Raw genomic sequence first — 26,473 nt, 5'->3', positions numbered from 1 at the left:
GCTTGTTCTCTTGAGTTTTGTTCTTTTGGTTTTAAGCAAAACAGTTTATGATCTGATGAGTTCAGGTTTGAGTAGCTTCATTGTCCAAACTCCATAGGCTCTGGTTTCATCGGACTCTACTATCATCTTGCTACCTTCTCTTTTATATATCAATCCTGTATAAGCCTCTCATTTTGGTTTGAATCGCAGATTTAGCTTCTACTTTTCTAGTTTGGAATTTCATGTTCCAAATTGGCTGTCACATGCGCTGATGCACTACTGGATTCGTAGCCAAAACTCGTAATGTACTCAATAGTGTTTTGTGACTTGTCTTTTCATAATTTGAACACTTGAGAGCCGAGGAGGTTATCATGAATCGGATGCTTGCTTCTGTTTGAGTTGAAAAAGTGATATTCCAATCAGGTACCACAATTGCTTGATATTCATTCTTTAGAAGCTCAAGAAGCTGGAATTTGTAGTCGTGGGGACAAGTTTTTGCTTTCCTGCCAAGCTCTACCCTCAGTAGCTGAAGACTTGACACAATGACATAAAATGAAGGCGAAAATCAACTCAGGAACGTCTTGACTTCACGTCAAATGCAAACAAACAGGTACCTACAAATTTATGATCGTTTTTTTTTTCTTTGATGAACAAAAGATATTACAACGAGAAATCTCTTTCACATCCTACATTTACAAGATAAAAGAAAAAAAGAGATGGAGGGGCTGGGTATCACATTCAAAGACAGAATTGGTCAACAATGCATAAGCCATTTAGACAAGTAACTGTTTCTTAACCTTTTCCAATATGCAGAAAATAAATATTCTGTCCATTGATAATGAAAATTGCATATGGAGCTGTCACAAAGCCCCAAGGAAATCTGGAAATGTGTGGGAAAATTGAAATTAAAACTACAGTATATTTTTACCGTGCAACATTGGAATAAAAAAAATTAAGAAAAGGAAAAAGAAGCAGACAATACAACTGAAAACACACATGATATCAAATTCCTAGCAGAGTTATAGTAGGCACTAGCCTGGAAAGCAAGGTGACAATGGCACCAGCATCAGCCTGGCGATACATCGGTCTCAGATCTGTAACAACAGGTACTGCTGCTTTAAGTAATCTAATACACCTTTCTTCACAACATTTTATGCCCCTCTAATTTGTGAAGGACACTTGAGTCATTAATAACCTTCAAAGTACCTGTGTGGCATTTCTCCTTAAACTAGAGTCAGAGATTCAGAACAATAAGATAGAGTCCTATGTATTGTTATGCAGATAAAGAACAGACTTATTACCACAGTGGAAAGTTAGGGATATGTAGAGATTACATTAGTAGTGTTAGTAATTGATACGAACAGGACGTTAATGAGATTTTTCTTTTGGTTACACAAGCACGATAATACAGGCTGTCTACAGTCTTAGTGGAGCTTAAATAAAACAATGAAGCTGAAGAAGGATACAGGAAAGAAAACTTAGTGCTGGCCTTTCACTTTCACCAATAGTCTCCACAGGAACACAATCCATCCTTGAAATGATGGAAACGTTTTGCATCCCTGACAACTATCTCCCTGTTGACAAGCTTAGATATCAGCTTAGTTGCTGCATGACAATTCACACATGCACGCAGGTTTTTACTTATCCTTAGTGTAGTTCCAGGAGCCGTACTGATGAGGCCATAAGCAATTGCCAGCCTTTCACTATGATTGCAAAGTGTCTCCTCTGTCTCTTCATAATTTAAATCATGCAGTACGATTCCGTATGAGGAACAAATCCAGCCTCCTTTAACCTATTCTCTAGACTCTCGAGCTCTACATAGATTTCCTCAGACCTTGGATGCGACTTGTCTCCTACATGAAATGCCTGTAGTTTTCCATTGATCTCAATCAAACTATGTCCAATGCCCTTAACCAGTTCTTTCTCCCTCATCAGAACTCGCACCTGTGCAACGCGATCCCATATTCGGGCTGAAGCAAAGAGATTTGACAGTTGTACATAATGTCCTATCTCATATGGATCTACTGAGAAAAGCTTTTCGGCAGCAAGTTCTCCCAAAGTCACATTGCGATGAATACTGCATGAACTTAGAAGTGCTCCCCATACACTTGTACCAGGTTCAACCGGCATCTTCTTTATAAAATCATAAGCTTGTTCCAACTGGCCTGCACGTCCCAGAAGATCAACCACACAACTATAATGATGGGTTCCAGGCTCAATCCCATAGACTCTCATGCGATGGAAAAGCTCCCATCCCTCATGTACAAGACCTGAATGGTTGCATGCAGTAAGGAGTCCAAGAAAGGTAACATCGTTTGGTACCACCCCAGCCTGCTGCATAGAATGGTAAACATCAATAGCTTCTCGTCCTCGACCGTGCAATCCATAGCCCACAATCATTGCACTCCAGACAACAACATCTTTATCAGGTGTTCTATCAAAGACCACGCGAGCAAACTCTACGCTACCACATTTTGCATACATATCAATTAGGGCTGTGTTAACAAAAACATGATTTCCATACTCACTTCTGCTGATATAATCATCCATCCATTTTGCCAATTCAAGAGAGCCGACCTGGGCGCACGCTACAATAGCAGACCTCAGAGTAATTGAATCAATCCTAACGCCTTTTCCTATCATCTCACGGAATAGCTCCACAGCTTTCTCAGCATGACCATTCTTCACATAACCAGAAATCATAGCATTCCACATCATCACATTTGGTCTTCCCATCCCATCAAACAATAACCTAGCAACCACCACCTGCCCACATTTCGCATACAAGGCCATAAGCGAAACCACCAAGTCAGGTTCAAATTCAAGTCCCAACTTAACCAAACAACCATGAACACCCCTCCCCTGCCCCAAGTCCTCCACATCACTATACCCTTTCAAAACACTAACCAAAACAACCCAATCCGGCTTGACATCCGTCTTCCTCATCAAACCAAACATCCTCAGAGCCTCCAAAGCATCCCCATTCTGCGCATACCCTGAAATGATCGAGCTCCACGACACCGCAGACCTCTCCCCCAACCCATCAAACACAATCCTAGCTCGCTCCACCCTCCCACATTTGGCGTAAAACGCCACGAGGCTGTTCTGCACAAATGCATCCGACTGAAACCCACGCCGAAACACCTGTCCATGAACCCGGCAGCCCAACTCCAGCCCCTTGACTCCCCCACAGGCCTTAAACACATGCGGGAAAGTAAAGCCGTCCGGACGCACACCCCTCTCTTGCATCAGGCAATACATTTCGACGGCCTCAAAGAACTCGTTGTGCTTCGAGTAGCCCCGAATGATTGCGTTGTAGAGGAAGACAGTTGGGTCGGGGAATTCATCGAACAGGTGGCGGGCGTAGGAGATGTGGCCGAGATTGGAGGCGGCGTTGACGAGCTTGGTGGTGAGAAAGGCGGAGGGGGGGAAGCCGAGGACGAGCAAGTGGGCGTGGATTTGGTGGAGGTGGGTTTTGTGGGCGGAGGTGTCGATGAGAGAGGCGAGGAGGGAGTCGGAGCCGGAGGTGAAATGGAGGGTGTGGTCGCCGGAGTTGAAGATGAGAGGAGAAGAGGAATAGGGATTGGACAGAGGAGAATGAAGTAGAAATGGAGGAGGAGAGGAAGGTGGGAATTTGGCGGGAAGAGGAAGCTGAGAGACTCTCTTGATCATGAGAGTCAAACTCACCGCCATCACCGCGCTTCAGAAATCCGCGGGTTCAATTGTTTTAAAGTAAAAACATATATTTTTTGGGGGGTAAATTTTGTTCATACTTCATATGTGGTACTTTGGTAGTGTTGGTATTTTAGGAACTTAAGGTCCATGGATACTTAGCAACAAATTAATTTGTATAACTATGTAGTATAATGACCCGAAAAACGCTCTCATTTCAAATTGTTGCGCACTTTTGTTCGTCTTCTTCTTCATTCTCGACATATCTTACTGATATTACGAGTTATATGACAAAAATTATTAAATATGGACTAACGTGAATTTTTTTTTCTCTAACAAGGAATGAATTATCCTACATTGTGAGCATAAAAATTGGGGTAAAGTGATATGGAGTAAAGCAATTCAACCCCGCAAAACTCTTGTTGTTTGGAAGGCTCTTCATGGGCGTTTACTAACTGATGATGCTTTACAATGACGAGGTTTTTCACTTCCATCTCGTTGCTCTTTTTGTGGAAGTCATGCAGAATCGGGTACACATCTTCTTTTGCATTGTTCTGAAATTGTGGTTTTATGGAAATAAGTTTGCCTTCTATTTTCTCATTCATTCTCGCCTTGGGATACCCTTGATGAAGTGTTTAATAGTGTTGGTGTTTCAGCGTTCCCAAAACCTAAACGTCAACTTTAGTTTCTAGTCTCTTGTAATCTAATTTGGTTTATTTAGATCACTAAGAATCTGGTGCGTTTCGAATGTAAGATTTTTAATATGTTGGAAGCCCAACGTCATATTTTGGAACTGTTCAGAGAATTTGCTTTGCATTCTTTTCATCCTTACAAGATGCATCACGAGATGTCTATTTTCTTTATTCTTGGTATCTCACAACTATCTGTCAATGCTACCAGCTTCATCCCGTCCTTTGATTAAAGATTTCTTGGCTGAGGGTTTGCTATTTGCTAGGGTTTTTATATATATGGTTTTGCATGTGTGAGTGTACACATGCCGGATTGAGCTTTTGTTTATCCTCTTTGTTGGAATTTATCAGACATAGGAGTTCAGATTTTTTTCCCTCCTCCTTTGTTAAATAAATTATTTAATTAAAAAAAATGATATTGTAATTTTTGTTTTCAAAGCGTAGTAAGTTGAACTGATTTTTGTATTACTTAATTGCAAGGGTATTACCAATGGTCTTAGGACTCTTGAAACCGCGTTCATCCGTTCTTACATATCGCCTTTATTAAGTTGGTGTGTATCCGCGTGTCCGAATCGAACACTCGCGTGTCCGGGTCGTGTCCAAAGTCAGTTCGCGTGTCTAAGCCCGTGTCCGTAGCTGTGCTTCATAGTTAAAGACGTATGAGCTTAGCTAATTACTAATGAAGTTGAGTTGCAAGGTACCTTTTGGCAAAGTTTGATGCGCAAAACCTGAGGCTAAACTACTTTTTTTTTTCCAGTCTTTTTTCGAATTTGGTAATGTGTTGGTTTCTATTACATGATCGTGGAAGCGAACGAATACCCAGATCCGCATCTAGTTGACTCTTTCTAAATCGTAGATTCTTTAATTGTGGCTAGTTGAATCCTCGTACAAGACTACAAGCTCATATAGTGTATCGATCTTGCTTTCATTGTTGTTATCAATCACGTCCCCATCATCTGTTTCGAATTCATTAGTGCAGTATATTTGTGTAAGAGAACGTTATATATCATTATCAATACAAATAGTAGCTAGCTACCTGGTTAGTAAATGGATGAACTGGCTTGTTAATTATTACTGGAATTAGAAATACCTATCTAGATATACAACTAGAGATATCAACGAAGTTTGCAATATTCCAGCTAATTAATTGACATCAAATCCCTCTTCTTTATCGTGGTCTCAATCATTAACCCATAATCATTATCACTCGATCGATCGAGGTCCAATCTCTCAAATTAATCTTCTGCTTCTCGATCTCCCTTTCACTATTTAGCAATAATCAGCTGTTCCATCGATCAGATAAAATCTAGTGGATCGGACTAATACATTAGTTGAACAAGCAAACCTTTGTCAACAATTAAGGACGCTAACATAAGAGCTGATCGAATAACTAGCTAAATGCATGAAGTATAGCAGAAATTTCACGTACGCACTCATGCGCAGGTGTAGTGAATAATGTGAATATGGGTGTGTATCGATGTTGAGTGCACAATTATCATGTATATGTACAGACTATATAGACTATTTTCCCTTTGGACAATTTCTTTGCTCATTTCGTACATGTACATATGGCATGTAGAGACGAGATTAGCATCCATTCACACAGACATGTTACTTGTAATATGGCATAACTCAATACTAAAAGTCACCATATATATTAATTATAGCATGCACAACCCCTAATAATGTTATAAGCAATTAATTAACATGGCAATCAGTTGCATGTCATTTTCGATCACAACCAAACCACTCAAGCACTATGCGTACGTAAACTGCAGAATCCTTGATTTCCAGGGCTTATTTATACCCGGTCGTTTTGTGCCCTAAGTATCTCATTCCAATCTGAACAAAAATTGTGTTGGTATCCTTAATAACAATATTCGGTCATGGCTATATTCGTCCTACTGGTCATGCTGTTTCTCTCTTCGAGTGGAGCAGCTAATGCTGCGAATACCTACGATTACATGCAGCTAGTTTTGCAATGGCCGGCTACCTTCTGCTATAATAATCCAGATTGTAGCCCAAATTTCCCGCGCGGTACTTTTACAATTCACGGCCTCTGGCCCAGTAACTACTCAACCCTTGAATATAAATGCGTTGGCACACCCTTTGATCCTGCTGAGGTGAGGTATATTGCACATTAGCCCCACTATTGCACGCATGCACGGATATGTATCTGCATTACTTAGGGCCTATTTTTCATTTCATTTTCCAAATTCTGTTTCTGACGAAATGAATCGAACTTGATTAGATGTTCGCTGCCGAAAACCATGGTCTCAGAGACTATTTTCTGCCGCAAGCATGGCCGCAGTTGAAAGCTGGTTATACCAACTTGGGCTTCTGGAGCTACGAGTACAACAAACACGGGACCTGCTCGGAGAACAATCTGAAGCAGATGGACTACTTCAGGCAAGCTTACTGGGGGTGGATTCGATTCAATCCCTATAATCTCTTTGGAGCCTCCCCTAAGCAAATCTACCCTGGTAATTATTACTATACAGCTGACATTGAAGCAGCCATTCAGATGGTCACCACGGAGAAGCCTCTGCTTATGTGCAAGAAGGTAAAAGTAGGTCCCGTTTATAATTGGCTACTGCAGGAAGTCATCATCTGTCTTGATCGTTGGGCAGTCCGAGTGGTTCCTTGTGGCCCACGACGGTCATCTTGCGACGGTCCAATTCTACATTATGGTTACTGATTACGTATGTAGTTACAACAGTGTGATATTTAGCTTCTGCGCTTATAATAAGGATCAGAAATGTCATGGGGATCGAACACGATGATTTGTGGATAAATCCCTCCCATTTCCTTTATATATAGTTTTTCTCTTATGCATGTACGTAATAATTAAGAATGATGGTATGAATAAAGCTAAAATTATTCCAGTCAGTAAGTATTGCACTAACAAAGTTGACAAACTGATCATCGATTCTAATACATGATTGCAACAGATCGAGACACTTAAGGCTGATACAGTCTAATCATATAACAAGCTTTGATAAGCAGGTGATTAGGAGAACTAATCGAGATATCGCAGGGTGTATTCAGCAATCTTCTCCCACGACTTGAGAGTCTTATCTTTGTAGTCAATTTTGTACAATGCAAGTCGAGTTATGGGGAAGCTCATGCTGGTAATGCTCTCATCCAGACTTTTAACCTTTTCTTGAGCTTTTCTACTCTCTTCTTCTGTCAGATTTCCATATAGCAGACTCAAATGTGGCCTAACACCTGTGCAAATAGCACACACAAATCGCATTCAAGGAATGATTTTTACTAACAAAACCAATTAATCAAGCTAAAGCTCGAAGTGTACTTTAATTATTAGATTTTCAGGTTTTGCAGAATTGTAGAGTAATAGCATTGGAAATTCTAATATATATTGTCTAAATACTCAGCAAGTCAGCAACAATTAATTAGTTTCTCTAAAATGCGCCCTTAATTGGTTTATCTTACTGTATCCCATATTTCAGAGGACAAGGCATATGAATAAACTTCATATTTAGCAATTTAGCATCAGATTTAGGGTAGCATTGTGATGCAACACTAACATATGGCATTTCTGCTTCAAGAACTATGTCATAATCAATTTAAGGAGAGCATCAAAGGCAGAAGGATTGACATCTTAGGGAATAAAAAGAACCTTCATCTAAGTACAAACAATTTGCTCGGGGTTAAAGTTCCATCATTATAGTTACAGGTCGAGATAGTCTTCATAGATTTCATAAACAAAAACGAGATTAAAAGCATAATGAATTTATAAAATCTTTATGCCAGTGGTGCTCTTCAATTAACACGCAATTGAAATTTGAAAGAATATTGGCAACTTAATTAGATTCAAGACTTCAGAATGCTGTATAAAACCACTTTCCCCGTCTCTTTCTCTCAAACCCAACAGATAATCAGATATTGAACATGAAAAATAATTTTATCTTTTATCATCTTCTTTTCGTCATCTACTATATTTTCAATCAGTTTTGTTTTGCATTTTTTACATTTTTTAAAAAGTAATACATTACTAAACACATTAAAATTGTGAAACTCATTTGAGATAGTTATATCTTTTTCTGTCTTTGGTCTGACTTCTTTATAACCAAAAAGTAACATTACTAAACATAGCAACATGATTCGTCTATGGTGTAGCGCTGCATACCATACATACCGAATCGAACGGTGGATAGAGGATGTCTTGAAATACACGTGAGTGTGTGAGGTGTATGGACGGTGGATTAGGGGCGCTGCACGCATGCAGCTCTGCACCATAGAATTTTCCCCAATAAAAAGAACTTACCATTCTTGAAACCAAAACAACTACCGCAGGATCCCGTTGCTGTCCATAACTGAGATAAAAAAATTAAAAAATGTACCAGTAAATTGCATATGAGAAATAATAAGATGTTTGAACAAAAAGTTTCACAATTTTAACCAAATCTCATGCACATAATGCATTTATTCCCAGACGCCGGAATATAAATAGACATTTTAAGTCATCAAAAGATCAGAATGATATCCACTCACAAAAAAATATATCAAATTGATATGAAAGTGGAAAGTTGAATACCTGATAGGACTCATCATCATTCGAAAATGAGGAATCAATGAGGAGCGAAACACACTGGTAATAGAAACTCCTAATTACCACACTGTTAACTTTAGCTTTGTAGCCAGAAGTAACACAAGACTGAAGAGATCTAAACTTGTTACACACATCCTCATGTGTCATTCGAATAGACCCCACAACAGTAATATGCGGCTCAATTTCCGGGCCACCAAACTCCGATCTAAGGCCCTGCATCACCTTCTTGACCCTGAGAGACACATCATCTGGTGGTATTGCCCATACTGAATACGAATGCCATTCATTGCCTACCACAGAAGATGGGAAAGAAGAGTACTCCCAAAAACAAGAGCCATCCTATAAAATAGAGTGAAACAACTATAATTTGGATAGTGCTCCATATCTGAACTATAGAAATTATTTATACATCGTGATTGATGCATATATATTTGTGTCAAGGACTTGAACAGAAAACATAGTACGAAATAAAAACTTACCATGGTATAATTATCCGTTTTCTCCAGCTTGTTGACACCCAAAATTGAAACTATACTGTAATTGTCATAAGCAACAACTTTAGAGTCATTTTGCATGCTTTGAATGGGAAGATACTTGCGCTTCTTGGTACTGAGGTTATAAGAGAATATGTTTCCCTTTGTGTTCATTGTGTCGGCCTCCGCCATAAGGATCTCATCATGCTTCAGAAATGCTAATGGCTTTTCAATGAGCTCGAAAGATACATGTTTGATCCAAGGGCTCTTAGGACCATCAAATTCATCTCTCACCCATATTCCAAAAGATTCACCATATAGTGATCCATCATTTTGCAATCCAAAAAGAGCAATCGATTCATTCCACACTAGGAGTTGATAGCTAAAACAATGTACGAAGGGATCATATAGACTATCCGGCAACAACATCTCATGAAATACCTCCTCAGCCATATCAAACAAAATGATAATGTCCCTAATGATTTCCTCATTCATCGCGTCATATATAAGTATTTCCTTATGCAATTCCTGTCCAGACCAATAACACATTCCATTGAAGTACACCTGGAAGCGTTCAAGCAAAAGGATAGTAGATTCTGTTTCCAAAGAAAAAGTCTTCATCTCTCTCCAAGAATCAGTACTCAATGCATATACAGCTGTTTTAAGAGGAAGCTTAATATCATATCCATCACGAAAATATTCCACACGAGGAACTCCGATGTTAACAACTTTGTAGTCAGTAGACCTGGGATCATAGCCAAATCCTAAATTATCCATGTACGTCCTATGTATAGTGTAGGGAACATCTTTAGGGTAACCCGGCGGCAGCACAACTATTTCTGGGGAATCAGGAAGGTATGGCTGAGGGGGAAGTGGCTTAAATTCATGAATTCCCGGGTTCCATAAAATCACCTCACCGGAAAGGGCTGGAACTAGACAGATGATCCCATTACAATGGCCTACAATATGAAGTGATGAGCCTGCAGTCCTTAGACTCAAAGAAAGAGGAATGTCAATGTCCTCTACCCCCTTAACAAAGCTATGTTCATCACTATCATTATCAACATCAATATTGTTGCGAAATTTAAGCGATGAGAACACCGCTCGAGTCTCAGTATCAGTGTCAGTGTCTTTAGAGACTAAACGCTTCAAAAGGATGCTAGGAGTTGAGCGATTGTTGAGGTTGGAAATGGACAAGTGCTTAGCTACGAACCTGGGATGGGTGATCAGAGCATACCACCTTTTAGATACGCACTTGAATCGCATCAAAGTCTTGGGAGGCAGAGTTGAGAGGATTTGTTCCACCAAATCTTGTTCAATGTTTTTCTGAACCTCCATTATATTCAAACGTCTTCTCTATCATTCACACAGAAACGAAAATGCCAGCCAGGTCAGAAGAGACCATAGTTATATTTGATCAACTTGGACACAAGACTCCACATTTCTTATATAACCAAACAAAGATTACAGTTTGATGATATCAGACGAAATCAAACAACAAATTAAGGAGGTTCAGAGTTCAGAGATTTCGGCAAGTTACCTGAAACCTTGTGGAGGAACAGAGAGAGACAGAGACAGAGAAGTGAAAACAACAACGTGACTGACAGTGAAGAAATGGTAGAAGCGAAATAAGGGATTAAGAATTGGGACGGGATGATCAGAGTGGTTAACTAGGGATTTTATCTTCTGTAGGTCTAACGGTAAGTCGGTAACTGTAAAATTTCTGCAGCAAAAACTAAATTTGGAATTATTAAGAAAGGAAAGAACCTAACCTGTACATATGGTAATCCTCTCCTAAATTTGGGTTTAGTTTCATGTAATTACCAAAAGATAAGAAAACGGACCAAAGTCAACAACACATGTCCAATGTGATTCGGTGACTTTGGTCTAATGGCATAAGTCTCGGTCTGAATTCACCTCACTACAGAGAATTCTTATAGCATAAGAAAACGAACAGAGGAGGTCTATAGTTCTGAATCTTTTACGGTCTCGGATCCTCTATCAAAGAATTCAGTCCTATTGTTCTTTATTGCTTCCGCTGATAATCTATGGAGCTTCATATTCATATTATTTTGCTTCTTCCGTCTTGTACCTTAGCACAAGACTGATACTTTTGAGAAGGGTTCAGACTTGAGAGAGCTGAACTCACACGATCCGTCAATAATATTGAGCAAGATGTGGAGGAACAAATCCTTATAACTCTGCCCAATCTCTTATGTGATTCCAGATTTCCAGTCCATCTCTGGATGCTTATTTCGAGAAGAAATCTGTAAACTATTTCAGTTGAGCCGTAGCCGTATGCAGGAGTGATGCAATAACGAAAGCTTTACGGATTTATATATTTTCTTCCTTCTGTTGTATCAAAAGGCAAATTTGAGATTTAATAATGTACAAAAAGTATTTGAGATGGGTAAGTCATACATCAAAATGGGAGGTCATTATAAAACTACTTAAAAAATATAATCAACTGTAAACACTTGGAAGGGAAAAAATTGAAGGATATCACATACAAAAAATTTCTCAACAATCGGCACAAAGATATGGAACTAGAGTACATTTTTAAATATCGGGTCTTGTGATGAACAAACAGTATATCCAAACTGAGCACGGCGACATTCTAATCTTCAGCTCCTTTTACCAGACTCGTGAGGGAATGTTGTTATGGCTTAATTATTGATTCATCACACTGAACAAATTATATGCTCCATCATTTCACAGATGCGGCATGCAATAAGTTTAAAAAACATCCTGCTGCATTGGAAGTGAGACAAAAGTCAAAAGGGGCTCATCTTTCACAGGCACAAAGGTAACTTGTACGGACATGGATAGTTTTGGTTATGTACTATGAATTTATAGAAAGATAATATTACCTCTATATTACGGATTTTGCTGGACTTGCCGGTGTACTTGAATCATCCAATCAACATAACCGTTGGTTCCCCCCATCTGTTCCTCCACAAGGTTGGCAAGTAGAAGATGACCTTCTCGAGGCTGTTCACCTTGTCTTACAAGATAACACAACTGATGATATGAAGGATCACTTTCCCTGAATTTCTTAAGTATCTGCAATAGCTTCTTTGACATCTCATTATCACGCTCACAAAGGGTCACCTGATTGCCAAAGATAATGAGAATAAAGCAAAAAATATGAGAATCTGATCGGTATTAAGCTCTCTCATACACAGAAAAATAGAGCTCTTTAAACGGCCGTCTTAGAAAATTCAGGAAATTATTAAACCAAAAGCAAGGGCTAGTTATTCTAGCAGAATAGAATGCCGCATAAATAAGTGGAAGCTAGATGTGTAAACTGGGTGAACTTGACGTTCCAAGTGCATCATCACGAATCAGACCACTTAATACAGTAGTTAAAATGTTGTTATTTTCCTTCTTATAATTTAATTTTCTCCCTACCTTTGATAACTCGGCTGCAAAGTCACTCCCAAGAAGATTCTTCGCTATATCAGGCGGAAGAACTCTACCAAACCATAGTACAAAGCGGAACCCATCATCATATATATAAAGCCCTCTGGAATCCAAGCTCTCAGCTACTAGTGGTAATCTATTAAAGTCATTAGCATCAGCAGAAGGCTACAAATACAAGAAACAGAAATGAGTTAATTATTTGTCCAAGGATATTACCCTGGAAAAAATTGAAGTGTATGGATATTCATACCTTCAAAAGATGCTCATCGAGCCGTATTAAACTAGGGTATAGAAGTTTCATCAATTTTTTAACTGGTAAAGTCATCATTATGTGGCCGGCCGCACACCGTTCATCAAGCGATACATCTGCATAACCCCCACGAATAGCTGCTGATTTACAAAGCGCTAATCCATACATAGGTAAAAGCTTCATAGACTCTGGATATATCAGCTTTCCACCCAAGCGATGTTGTACAGCATGAAGATTTCTAAATTCCTTGAGGGCTTTGACAATTCTTAGCTGCAAAGAGTTCCGAGCATCTTCCAACTTGCTCGACAAAGTCTTTTCTATAGCTGCAATTTTCAGCAACAGTAATAAGAAAACTGAATACTCACATATTTACAACATCAACAGCATAGAGTTTCAGGTACCCACCAAGCCTTAAAAGCAAGGTGACAATAGCACCAGTGTCAGCCTGGCGATACATCTCAGCCAGATCTGTAACAACAGGTACTGCAGCTGTATGAACTCTAATACGTCTTTCTCCGCAGGACGCAGTGTATCTTTGATTGTATGTTAAGGACACTTCACTAGGCATTCGTTATGCCATTCAAAAAAAAGGTTGACTATAAATTGGAACTTCAAACAGAAGCAGAGTACAAAAGTAGTGCTAGCAATGGGAAGGATAGCACGATATGTGAATGAGCAGAAGAATAACAAGCACCAAACAGGCCTGTCTATACGTGTACCTTAAATAAAAATAAATTGAGCTGAAGGATACAGTAAAGCTACTTGGAAGTATACTGTCTGAATAGTTAGTAATGTATCTTCAAGAGAGAGCTGCATTGCGAATGCTTTATCACAATCTACAGCTGGAAGTGCTAACAAATCGGTGGATCTCAGCATAAAGTTCCCATGATAAGATGAAAAACGGACTCCTGTGAGTGTAAACAAGTAACAAAACATCAGCATATTTCCACCACAGACAAATATGTACGTATGCGTATACAATGGAATATCTTCGGACAATCATCTATGGCATACCTTTTCCACATCTTATGCGCATGACTGCTTCCCAGGCAGTTTCCCTAGTAAGGTCTCTGGCTAACTCATGTCTCAGCTTTTCTCCATGAATGGTAGATTGAAAGTTTGGGTAATAGTACACCTGACCCCCGGTATATTTTGCCAGAGTACCTACATTCGAAAGACCAGTGAGAATCATAACATTCAAACTTCTGCAGCATTATAAACAAAATTCAGTAAAATAAGATTGTATGTTGAAAATCACAACCATTATCTGCAGGTTATACTGAAGAGTAAAGACTCAATCCATCATATACGCACACTGACAGTCTTTTTCCAAAACAACTAAAGTATTGGATAAGCGAAATAACAGTTGGTAGGAAAAACAGTTAAATGCAAGTATGCCAAACAACATAAAACAAGTTTTTTTTTCACAACTGTGAAACTTGTAGTTAATTTAGAAGTCGTCAATTTATTGAATTTACCAAACTGCAAAAAGATCATATATATATATAGAGAGGGAGGATCGAGAGCGGATGTCTGCAGTGCACCAAAAGTGTGGACGTCGGCGACGCGCCACGACGGCGCGGATGGTGCCCGCCGCACTCCCCCCCCCTCTCGGCGCTCCTGTCTGTGCCGGCTGGAGCTCCAGGGCCAGCCTACGGCAGCCGGAATCTGCAAATTTCAAGTTTTGGGGAAAAATCTGGAAATTTGCAGATTCCAGCAGCCGTGGGCCGGCGCTGGAGCTCCGACCGGCACATACAGAAGAGCCGGGAGGGGGGAGTGCGGCGGGCACCAGCGTTGCGCGTCGCCGATTGCCGGAACGGACAAATCCACACAATGCGGACATCCGCTCCGTAACCGGCCTCTATATATATAAATATATATATATATAATTTTATAAAAATGAATGTGAAGAAAATAATTTCAAACACGTACCTAATGAGGCTATATCAGTGTACTTGTCACTAAAGGTATATACATTTACTCCTATCTGGAACTTGGTGAATTCTGCGGCCATCTGCTTGTAGAATGGGTCTTCAGGTAGTCTTAAAGGATGTTCTTTATCTGTTCCATAAACACGAAGATCATCTCCCCGCAATTTCAAGCGGCCAACACCAAGAGATGGAAGCGTATTTTGAAAGATTAACAATTTTCCACCAAGTTGACTCTGCAAAAGCACACACATCCCCAGAAGTTATGGCAAAACAACTGAATAATCAACTTTCAGAAATTGCATTAAGATGGTAACTACATTACTTGAAAAACACAGAACTTATTCTATAATTGATTGAATTCTCTATTCAAAATGCGAATTACTGGGACTGGAAAAGCTAGCACACCATGAGCATTAGTGAGGCTTTAAGAGCTGGACCAAAAGCAGATTCCACATTTGAGTTGTCCTGGAACATAGACGGTAAGCTATCTAGAAAGGTCTCCACAACACTTCTTGATTCAGATAAGTTGACCAGAAGATCATCTGGCAATGGGACAAATACATCGTCCAAATCTGAGACCACCATCATTTGAGGCTGCGTTAAAGAAGACTGTACAGACAAACCCAGAAGAAACGAGCACAAATATTAGGGGTTGGATGAAACACGGAAAAGTGACTTACATCAACGGCCCCAAAAAACTTACCTTCATATTATAAAAATGTACTGTGCTGTCAAAAGTCGCAAACCCTATTTGTGTTCTGGGGTGGCCAGGCAGCTCATCTAAGCATGACCGGATAGTTTGGGCCACAACCTGCAGAAGGTGAGACTTAAATTTGATTCATTCAAACAGATGAAAGCAAACCTTAACAGTCAAAAGTAGAACAAAATTACACCAAAGTACAAGTCCAACACACGAGCGATTGGTTACATTCACTTCAGATAAGGTTTCGAATTTAAACATTTCCAACAAGGAAAATATGAGCCTTGACTAGTATCGAAAAAAAATCACGAAAAAAAATCACGAAAAAATAGTTAGATGGACTGTATTAAACAAAATCTTATATAAACATAAGTACACAATAATCATGCCACTCCAGCCACTGCAAAACCCTTTTCTATCAGGACAATGCAGGAAAATATGGCCTATACCAAGCAACATCTTATATCACTTCGATAGTTAAAAAAAATAGTATATTCAATTTCCTAAATTAAATCAAAGAACCTCTGTCTTTATACACGCATGCACAACTAAGAAAGAGATTATAATAGCCAGCCCGGTTATGCTGTTGTATTACTGTGAATGAAACAACAGCTTTCAATGATGCAAAACACAGTTTCGTAAAAACATTGAAAAGAACACCTGCTTACCTCAATCATACCACTTTTCACTGCAGATGAAGAAACGTCGATGAGGAAAAAATATAGTGGCGGCATAGGAGCCCGCACCATATATTCAGTTGGAGCAACAAATTCCACACTACCATGTGCAAGCTCAGGTCGCTGGTCCATATCAATTCTTCTGCCAGTGGCATCCAAATTGGCAAAGTAATCACCTGGAACTGAATGAACGAAATAGGGCATATTTTAGGTGCCAAATAAAAATATAATGTAAGATATACTATCCAAAACCGAGCAATGAAAGTTATGAAACAAACACCCACTAGGCCACTATAGTGGACTCAATTAGTAACCGTAGTATGTGGTCTCTAGTAGGAAATTTAATCATTTAACATGATATTGAATTGAACATGATAAACAATGCCCTTAGTTAACATATATATACACATATAATCATGCAAAAGGCTACTGTAGCATAATAGACAAATTATCTGCTTATACTATAATGAGTGGTATTGTGCCAGACCTTTCGGCATTGCTATTCTGTGTGAAATGTCACATACATGTGATGCAGAATATATTGCACACGCCCTACTCAGGGTATTACACTGACCAAATAGAAACAAAATGCAGTACTCAGATGCTTTAAGTACACATTAAGACCTTCACCAAAAAAAACAGGTATACATAAAGAAGCATGATGTCGATCTTAGTAAGTATCGTGCCCACACTATACCTTAAATTTGTTCCCATAACATACAATAAAATATTTGGGGGAAAGGAAATAGGAGTTTACCATCATTAAGAAGAGCACATATATTGCAACGCCATTTTCTTCCAGCATCTGTAAATGTCACATACGGATTTACATATGTCCGACATCTTCTGCAGCGAATAATCCCAGCAGCCCCAAAGTTAACCACTGGCACTTCCTCCTACAGCAGCAAAAAAATATAATTACAGCAAATTGAACTTCAATCATCTTTGATTATTCTGATGAGGATAACACTTACCCCATCTGGTGATACTGCAAGTGGACAAACAACAGCACCCAGAGGTAGATGCCACCTTGAAGACAACGACTGGGAACTCGGTATTGCACCGGTTGTAAGCCTTAGAAATCTAGGATGACAATTCATGGGGTACATCTCAGCAAGTGATTTTGGCTCCACATCACCATCCAAAGGCCTTGGCAGAGCTTTAGGGTCAATTCCAGGTTCAATCGATCCAGGAACAGATCCGATAGATAGTGAGCTGAAGTCCTCCATCAAGGCTTGGACACCACCTAGTGGAGGTCCGGCACCAGGATGCTGCCCACCCAGTGGAGCTCCCACTGGTGGAAGCACACCATAACCTCCTTGCTGAGTGGCGAAAGGGGAAGATGTTGCAGGTGGGGCGGGAAAGCCTCCTTGATGGGTAAGAAATGGAGACTGAGCTGGTGGGGCTTGTGAATTTACACGTGGATATCCCGGGAAAGATGCCTGAGTATTAGGCTGGGGAGCTAGGAAGGATGGATCTGATGAAGACATATGCATGCTTGGTGGACCAGAATTTAAACTTTGAGGTGGAGATCCCATTTGCACAGGAGTCATCTGCTGCTGTGGTCGTTGATATGGAACTTGACCTCCAGGAGGTTGAAAAGGTTGTTGACCCATAAGTGGAGGACCGGTAGGGGGTGGTGGCGCTGTCGAAGGAAACTGTGGTGTTGAAGCATATGGTGGAGATGGGAAACGGGAGAGAGGTCCAGCAGTCGGTGGTGCATTTGTCATTGGTGGAGGAGGCACAGATGGATCATTAAACCTAGCTGGTGTGCTAGGCCTAAAGGGAGCAGTCGGTGGCGCACCTGGAGCCCCAAAAGTTGTGAAAGGCATGGCAGTCTGTGGCCCACCTGGAGCCCCAAAATTTGTATAAGGTGTGGTAGTCTGTGGAGGCGCCGGTGGAGTAGGCCTAAAGGTAGAAACAGGCCCAGACGAAGAAAAAGGTGTCTGTTGAGGAGGTCTAATACCAGGTGCCTCTTGTCCAACAACAGGACCTGAAGATGAAAAGGGGGTCATGGTCTGAGGAGGTGCAGCAAAAGGTGTAGTGGTAGGTCTTGGAGTAAAATTCGGTTGACCAGGATTTTCAGTCCCCATAGGTGTCTCTCTATAATCACTTGCTATTTCAGTAGTGGCAAAGCTCTCATGAGATAAACCTGCTGCTGCACGCAAGAATAGACTTTTGATATATCATCCAAGAAGAGTCACTACGAGAGACTACATCACAGCCTAGACTGACACTCATTCTAAAGCAGCGTGTAAGCTTAACAAACAACAGCAAAGGAAATTAAAATCTCCGTTAATTACTTCTTTTAGATAGTGTAAGAACATATCAAGATACTCCATCTCACTGCTACAGCTCGTCTACTCTAATGAAACTCCCAACGCTTAAATGCATACTCTAATCTGTCAGATTTGACTAGACTCTAGCACCATTACTCATTAAATTAAGTTTCCACCAACAAGAATCAGCAACAAAACAAAATTGAAATAGTTGGCCAAGACTAAAAACCCGACGAATCACCGTAATTCGAGATCTTAACACTCTGAAGTATATAAATCCTACATAATGAATCTACAGATACTGATACTAGATTTCCCCTAACCAATTATGAACCGAATAATAATCAACAATGTCTAAATTACCAAACTTACAAGCCAAACTCGGAAACACTGCAATTCGAAGCCCTAAAATCTACAGCAACTACAAAGAAGAACGTAAATTGACAAATACAAAGGCAGCAGATCTTAGCGATACGATCGAAACAAGAATACTAACCTATTCAAAGTCCATTAACAAAGCAAATACTCATAGCGATCAGGTACGAATATAAACCCTAGATGAAGAATTGATGAGCCAAATTTGTTGCAGCATAATGAAATCGTAAATTAAGAATTAGAAAGTGAAAGTGCGATTGGAGAGTTCAATTATGAAGCTTTAAAAGAATGAGAGTTAGGGTTTGATTGAATCGGCGAAGCGAATCGAGATTAAGAGAAGAAAAGCTTACCTTGCTAGAGAGAGAGTTTCAGAGAGAAGAGAGAGAGAGTAACTGGGTTAATAGAGCATCGACCCAAAACGACGACGCTTTGTGTTTTTTTTTTTTTGGGTTTTTATGAAAATTTCTTTTCTTTTCTGGCCTGCCGCCCTTCCCTTGTATGAGTTGCAAGGATTGGACATTGGTATTTAAACTTGGGCTAAGCCAGTCGGATCTTAATAGCCCGATCCGACCCAAGTCGACTTGGCAACCGAAATGATGAAGCCTTTTAGGGGCCGTTTACTGTGAACAAAACATTTAAGGACACGTTTACTAAACCGTAATATGATTGAGAGGAAATATGAAAAAGAAAGAATGAGAGAGATGAAGAATCATTCATATATCACATGTTTACTTGTTATCAAGATTCGGAAACAATCCCCTAAGCCCGGTGAGGAGCATTATTAGAGAAAAAATAAACTAAGGGCTAACATAATACATGAAATTCACAAGTCCCACAGAAAAGCAAAACCCTAAGCCCAACATTCGACCGAGCCTTGTTCCCAACTCCACTTCTCAAAGCACAAACCACCGCTGCACCAGTCCACGTCCATGACCGTCCAAAAGAAGCCGCCCATCCTGGTGATCAATTCGCATGCCATCCCACCTGAAAAAAAGACATAAGAGTCTCGAAGAGCAGCATAACCACTCCAAAGAGAGAAGGCATGCGTCCCAGGAGTGACACCACGATTCTGATGATGAAACAAGCACCTCTGTCACCGGGAAGAACACAACACCCTCTTATGCCACGCTTGAACCCAAACCCACGACCACACAACTCGAAGAAGCAGCAAACAAAATAAAAGCCAAATCAAACAATCAAACCCTCGGGCCTCACATATCCGCAAAGTCAAAGGACTCCAACTTAACAACACTCATCTGGCGGCCTCATGGCGACGATGAGGCAAGCCTCACCGGCGCGGAGCACCACCGAACAGGAGGACTATGGCAGTTGCTGCTTTAGCGAATAGGAGGAGGCTCGGGTTTTAGAGGTTGCGGCTCTCCTTTTTTTCACCTTTTTGAATTCCGATTAGGATTAGACTCTGAAGTATCAAGATATGTAATAACTCAAATTTTCAATACCATTTCTTTTAATTTATCAGAAATTAAGGGAATGGTAATTTGATTTAATTCACATTTTACACCTTTTATTTTGTCATTCAAAGTAGAAATTGGTTTCGAGAGCCAAAGGTGTGTTATTCGATTAAGTTTATTTGACCCAAGAGTTGACTTTTAATCCGTCACTCTTTTCACGAAACTTCCTTCATGAAAGTCGTAGAGTTCGTCAATACGAATTTGTAGACGCTCAGCACGCTTTAATTGGATGTCGTATGTGAAAGCTGTTAGTAACAGAAGTTTGGTTTCCGATTTTGGAAATAGTATAAAAGGAAGGAGATGAGATTAAAAATCAGAAAATCAGTTTTTTTTTTCAAAAATCAGCTCGGGTATTGTTCACCCGACCCAAAAATCTTCTCCGGTCGATTTCTCCACCATCCGACGTCGCCTCGTGTCGTGCCACCTATCAAATAGACGGGCTCGACGATCTCCATCTTTTGGGCTACGCCTTGCACTCCGGCGACAACCACACACGGTGCAGCAACCGCCGGAAGTTGCTGTTGTGTCGGCGCCGCCTCCTCCGGCCACCATAGCTCGAGATTCTTGGGGGGTTTTCTTGTCTCAGTCCCAGCAACATTCTCACAAAAAGAATCGAGCCAAATCGAAGTGTAAGTACCCGAATCAAATTTTCAATTTCTAGGGTTTGTGAATAGTGCCAAATTTATGTTCTTCGTTGTTTGGACTGTTTAGGCTCGGATTTAGACCTTGGTATCAATTAGAAAGTTGTTGGAAATGTTGTTTAGGTTGTGGTGGTGAAATTTGGTGATGATTGGTGGCGGTCGGTGAACAGTAACGCCACTTGAATAGTAACTGTGAATAGTAATCTGTAACAGTAACTGTGAACAGTGACGCCTCATGAATAGTTCATATGAATAGTGATCTGTAACAGTAAATGTGAACAGTGGCATGGTAACACAGTACTGTGAACAGTGTTTTGCAAAAAACAGTACTATGAGTAGTGGTTTAGTAAAAACATTGATTATTAAACATGAACAATGTTTTATGAACAACATTTAGCTGTGCTGAAATCGTCACTTGATATTTGAAGTATCATTTTCTAAGCATTTATCGTGCTATTAGGTGACTGACGAAACGAGTGAAGAAATTACTTTCAGGGTCGTGGAAGTTGCACGCAGGAAAGAAGGTGAGTAAAATCTCACATATTTACGAATCTACCCTTGCGGTGATTTCAAGATTTTTGCAAGAGTTTTAAATATTGAAATACGACATGTATACGATATAGTGGATTACATATATATTGTATAAATGGTAATAAGTACATATATATAGTTTGTTATATCATATACTGTTATGAATTCATTGGAATTGGTCATTTCGATGACGAGAATTATATGACGAGCATGTGATTTAATTTGTACAATATGAGGTGTGATTATTGTACGTGATTTTAACATGGAGTTTGTTAAAACGTTTTGTCTTTCGGACGAGTTTTGTCTTCAAATGAGTTTTTGTCTTCGGACGTGTTTATGGAATAAGACATGTATATGATATAATGGATTATATATATATTGTATAAATGGTAAATATGTACATATATATATATAGTTTGCTATATAATATACTGTTATAACTTTATCGTGATTATGTCATTTTGATGACGAGATTTATATATCGAGCATGTGATTTTGATTTGTACAATATGATATGAGATTATTGTACGTGATTTTAACATGGAGATTGTTAAAATGTTGATTTGTCTTCGGACTTGATTTTTGGTACAATATGATGTGAGATTATTGTACGTGATTTTAACATGGAGATTGTTAAAATGTTGATTTGTCTTCGGACTTGATTTTTGTACAATATGATGTGAGATTATTGTACGTGATTTTAACATGGAGACTGTTAAAAAGTTGATTTGTCTTCGGACTTGATTTTTGTACAATATGATGTGAGATTATTGTACGTGATTTTAACATGGAGACTGTTAAAATGTTGATTTGTCTTCGGACTTGATTTTTGTACAATATGATGTGAGATTATTGTACGTGATTTTAACATGGAGACTGTTAAAATGTTGATTTGTCTTCGGACTTGATTTTGTACAATATGATGTGAGATTATTGTACGTGTTTGGCAAGTCGGAACCTAGCCTTTGGCCGGGCGAAAGTTACAATACAGTTAGAGCTCTAGTCTGTCTGCCGGAGTACTGCATGTGAGGTAACGGGTGGTTATCTGCTCATGAGTACTCATATTTTTGGATGTTGGGTAGCGGGTGGTTGCCCAATATCGGCGGTGTACTACGAGAGGGGTAACAGATGTGTACCAGCGTTCTTTAGTACCCGTATTATAAATGCATTTGGGTAACCAGAAGGGTTGCTTAATTTCTCATGAGCGCTTCATTTCATTTTTTTTTTGGACAACCAGATGGGCCGTCCATTGACTCATGAGTGCATTTATATTTGTTTGATTTGTGGATTTTCGTATATATTGTTATGCGAGTTATATTTTCATTTTACTCATACGAGCTGTAAAGCTTACCGGGTTTGTGTTTACAATCCCGGTGCACCAATTCGATGGTGTAGTGGATAACTCCGCAGGTGTGGATTAGCGGGAATTGACGGACCACTCAGATGACTTGAAGTTATTTATCTCAAACTTGTGTGAGGATTTGGTGTGACTATCTTGTGAGGTTGTTGTGAGAATTATACATTTCCATTTGTTATAATGTTGAATTATAATCGGTTTGACTGAGTTGTATTTTGAACTCAGAGATGATCCGTTGTGGCATTTTAAATGATTTCGATTTCATTGAGATTGTTTGGTGTTTAACGACTTTTAAATTTTGAGTTTTTATACTCGAAATTTTGGGGTCGTTACAAGATATGAGGTTAAGTTTAATCGAGATATTCCCTTTTTCTGTTTTCACTGTTGCCGCGTCCTCCACCGTTTGCAACTTTTTCCAGCGTCTTCCCTTCTTCATATACATCAAGGCGATCAATACGAGACCTGGGTGAGGTCTGGAAAGATTGTAGAACGTTTAGGCATAAAACAAAATCCGACTCTGGAGGTGGTATGGAGACTAGAGAGTCTCCGTCAAAAGAAGGTGAAAAAACTTAGTCGATCACATGGTAATTAAATACAAAAACAAATCGACTAATCATGGTTCAATTGCCCCTTTCACACCAATCAGTTGGCATGTTAGCCTACTACAAAGTTGTTCACATCGGAGTTCCTCGTGTGGAGTATAATGTTATAATAACAGTGATATATTGCATATATAATTTAATAAGTTGAATTATAAATAATTATAAATCAAAAACAAAGAACACGAAAATGAATTCAACCAAAATACCGAACGATTGATGATGGAAGAACTAGTCGAGACGTGTGTGATACCACACTGTCCTTAAGACGTTTACGTCTCCTATACCGGTGCAAGGATGCTTGGCGCTTGTCTCCCAGGATATAACGACTAAACGATTCTAAGAAGTTGCACTACTAACTAGAATCTTCAACAAACTCGAAAGGTACCTTTTTCTATCACCAGAGAAAAGCTAAAAGAATTTTGAGAGTGGGAGAGGATTGTGTTTCGAATGAAATGATTTTACAATGAAAGGATTGTGGCTATTTATACTGTGAGGATTTGCAATCAGCAATTAATAAGATGGCTGTTATAGAAATCAAAAGATCATAACATATATGAGTTACATATGTTACAAACATTGATTTCAATTCTGTTATCTCCATAACACAATAACTCAGTTGTTACAAAAGAAGAATTTGAAAAGTCTGAACCGAATTTTCAGAAATGCAAAAAGAATCCGCGTTCCGACCCTCAATTCGGTGTTGCATTCGTGTCCGCAGGTCGCACGGGTATACACGAGTTTTCCTTGCGACCTAGGATTTGCACCCCCCCGTGCACGTGCGCGAGAGGGTATAAGGGGGCTTACACACACTTTACAATCCATACACAATGGATTCTATATAAAGTCTTTTCAACAATTCTCTTTTCCAATGTGGGACAAATACATTTCCCTCATTCTAAGTAGTCATCTTTGTGTGACAATTTCTTATTCACCCACAAACCAAATTACACAAACAAACATATGATCTTGTAGCCCTCATTATGGAGAACTAAAATCTATGTTCATCTTTGATTAATTATAAATTTAACTTAATTTAATTAATCAATTAAAATTTGATTTTAAATGGTTTTTCCAACCATTTTCCAACACATACGTGCATTGCTTGTTTGCTGTATGATTGTGTTATATGTGTACTGTATGTATAGTGGTTTGAATGTTCACATTCTGCTCATACATATGCTGACTATGCTAGACTTATATCATTAGCAATAGAAGCATGCATGAATCTAACTCTATTTGATCGAAGCATAAGTACGTACTGGGTTTTGTAGTGTTAGCCTTATACCTATTAATTAATTAGTTTATATAATTCTAAATTCTTCAAAGAGATCTTCGTCATTAGTTCATCACTATCATAAATTGGTGTTGTTTATACACCACTACACGTCTACGTACGCCAGAACTTCTCATTCCAATGTGTCTTAATTTACCAAAAGTTAGCTAGTCCACACCAGAACGTCTAGTCATTACCAAGAGGTATCTAGCAATGCATGCATGATGCATGGCCATGAACTCGATCGTGATGGTGTGTTTCATTTTTAGAATGAAGCCAGGCCCTTTTTTTGTTTTGAAAGTGAGTAGTGAAGCCAGACTTGGGTAAAGAGGTTCCGTATATGATAGCAGCACAGTATCACCCAACTCAGTGGGTGTTGGCGTGTCAGCTTGGCAGAAGCTACTGCTGCAACAACTAACAAGCACAGTGTACGGGTGAATAAAACAGCTGGATATATTCATCATCGTGGTGCAGCTAATAAGTGAGGCTCATGGATTGGTTTCTATCATTGTACTGAGGCTTCATAAAAGTTTGTAGTCGCCTTCAGAGTATTATTGGTGTCCAAAATTTAATTAACAACGAAAAGTAGTTCCTGTGGAATTGAGTACGTACATTTTATTATACATTCAGGCCTCTTAATTTCTGTAATTCATCAAACTAGGATTAGGTCTAGCATATGGTAATATTGTGGAATCTCTATTCGGTCTCTTTGATCACAACAACTCCATTTGCGTTGTCGATCCTCTTCGAGTTCTTTCAATAGTGCGTGAATATATATGGGATCTAGTAGAGACGATTGTTGCATGCTTTTCCACTGAAATAGAAGGATATGAAGTGTTTTGGGGAATTGGGGAATTATCAGTTTAACCACCCAAGATGCATAATCTGTTATTAAGCGTTTTAGATCTGTTTGGAGATATTAAATAGTCCCCATGCATGCGTCAAAAAGTACTTAATTATGCCTCTATTAGGGATCATGCATATTAGAGAGACCATTATCATATTATCACCATAATTTGGTGAGTTGGTGTTTGTTCTTCGATTCGTCATTAGCTAGCTAGCTCGCCTACACCAGATCCTCAATCTGGTCATTACCACATGGTAGCAGTATATACATGGCTATGATGGTGTGTTTCATGACTTTCATCTTTCAACTGAAGCCAACAGTTTGGGCTAAAGAACTAGTATATATGATTATGATTATGATGATTACTTCCACCCAACTCAGTGGGTATTGCCGTGTCGTCAAGGCAGAGGCTACTATTGCAACCAGTGCACAATTCGTCGTCATGCTACGCATAATTATAAATTTATAATGTGCATGCAATTGTGTAGGCTTGTAGATTGGTTTCGATCAATGCACTGGAGGCATCACAAGTTTACGTACTCATATTCAGGGTGTCATTGATAATACAACATTGAACATACAAAGATGAAAGATGGGGGGGGGGGGGGGGGGCTCTTTCTGTGAATCGCCCTACTAGCTAGCTAGCTTTGATTCATTTAGTACAAGTGGTGGAGTCAGCTAGAATTCGATTTATGAGATTTTAGTCCGTCTGTTAGAGACAAGTCGGCT

General features: G+C 39.4%; 4 protein-coding genes across 5 annotated transcripts; 1 reads left to right on the top strand and 3 right to left on the bottom strand.

Annotated features, from left to right (window-relative positions):
• Positions 1 to 1,349: 1,349 nt before the first annotated feature.
• Positions 1,350 to 3,672, bottom strand: LOC126799724 (pentatricopeptide repeat-containing protein At3g12770-like). Its single transcript, XM_050526981.1, is given in 2 exon segments — positions 1,350 to 1,737; positions 1,740 to 3,672. Coding segments are annotated over 2 exon segments (2,193 nt in total). The 3' UTR covers positions 1,350 to 1,477.
• A 2,554-nt stretch (positions 3,673 to 6,226) lies between these two features.
• LOC126800996 (ribonuclease S-F11-like) lies at positions 6,227 to 7,038 on the top strand. The gene is made up of 2 exons (XM_050528431.1): positions 6,227 to 6,463; positions 6,592 to 7,038. Exons 1-2 carry the CDS (start codon positions 6,227 to 6,229, stop codon positions 7,036 to 7,038), a joined length of 684 nt encoding a protein of 227 aa, XP_050384388.1.
• Positions 7,039 to 7,266: 228 nt separating this feature from the next.
• Positions 7,267 to 10,391, bottom strand: LOC126799733 (uncharacterized). The gene is made up of 4 exons (XM_050526992.1): positions 9,393 to 10,391; positions 8,899 to 9,252; positions 8,629 to 8,677; positions 7,267 to 7,568 (listed from the first exon to the last, which is right to left on the bottom strand). The coding sequence occupies exons 1-4, from the start codon at positions 10,161 to 10,163 to the stop codon at positions 7,360 to 7,362; spliced, it is 1,383 nt and encodes a 460-aa protein (XP_050382949.1). The 5' UTR covers positions 10,164 to 10,391; the 3' UTR covers positions 7,267 to 7,359.
• Positions 10,392 to 11,696: 1,305 nt separating this feature from the next.
• Positions 11,697 to 19,387, bottom strand: LOC126799720 (protein transport protein Sec24-like At3g07100). Of its 2 annotated transcripts, XM_050526977.1 has the most exons (14): positions 19,372 to 19,387; positions 17,342 to 18,519; positions 17,125 to 17,263; positions 16,359 to 16,549; positions 15,694 to 15,801; positions 15,396 to 15,599; positions 14,992 to 15,223; positions 14,074 to 14,223; positions 13,811 to 13,967; positions 13,465 to 13,592; positions 13,060 to 13,382; positions 12,798 to 12,974; positions 12,257 to 12,497; positions 11,697 to 12,137 (listed from the first exon to the last, which is right to left on the bottom strand). In XM_050526977.1, exons 2-13 carry the CDS (start codon positions 18,458 to 18,460, stop codon positions 12,264 to 12,266), a joined length of 3,162 nt encoding a protein of 1,053 aa, XP_050382934.1. In that variant the 5' UTR covers positions 18,461 to 18,519; positions 19,372 to 19,387; the 3' UTR covers positions 11,697 to 12,137; positions 12,257 to 12,263. The 2 variants fall into 2 exon arrangements, with proteins under 2 accessions (XP_050382934.1, XP_050382935.1); XM_050526978.1 differs by lacking the exon at positions 19,372 to 19,387 and having other exon boundaries at positions 11,697 to 12,134; positions 17,342 to 18,525.
• Between the last annotated feature and the right edge of the window lie 7,086 nt (positions 19,388 to 26,473).

This window comes from Argentina anserina, chromosome 6 (assembly GCF_933775445.1).
Source record: "Argentina anserina chromosome 6, drPotAnse1.1, whole genome shotgun sequence".
Taxonomy (NCBI): domain Eukaryota; kingdom Viridiplantae; phylum Streptophyta; class Magnoliopsida; order Rosales; family Rosaceae; genus Argentina; species Argentina anserina.
This window is presented reverse-complemented; position numbering and strand designations above follow the sequence as displayed.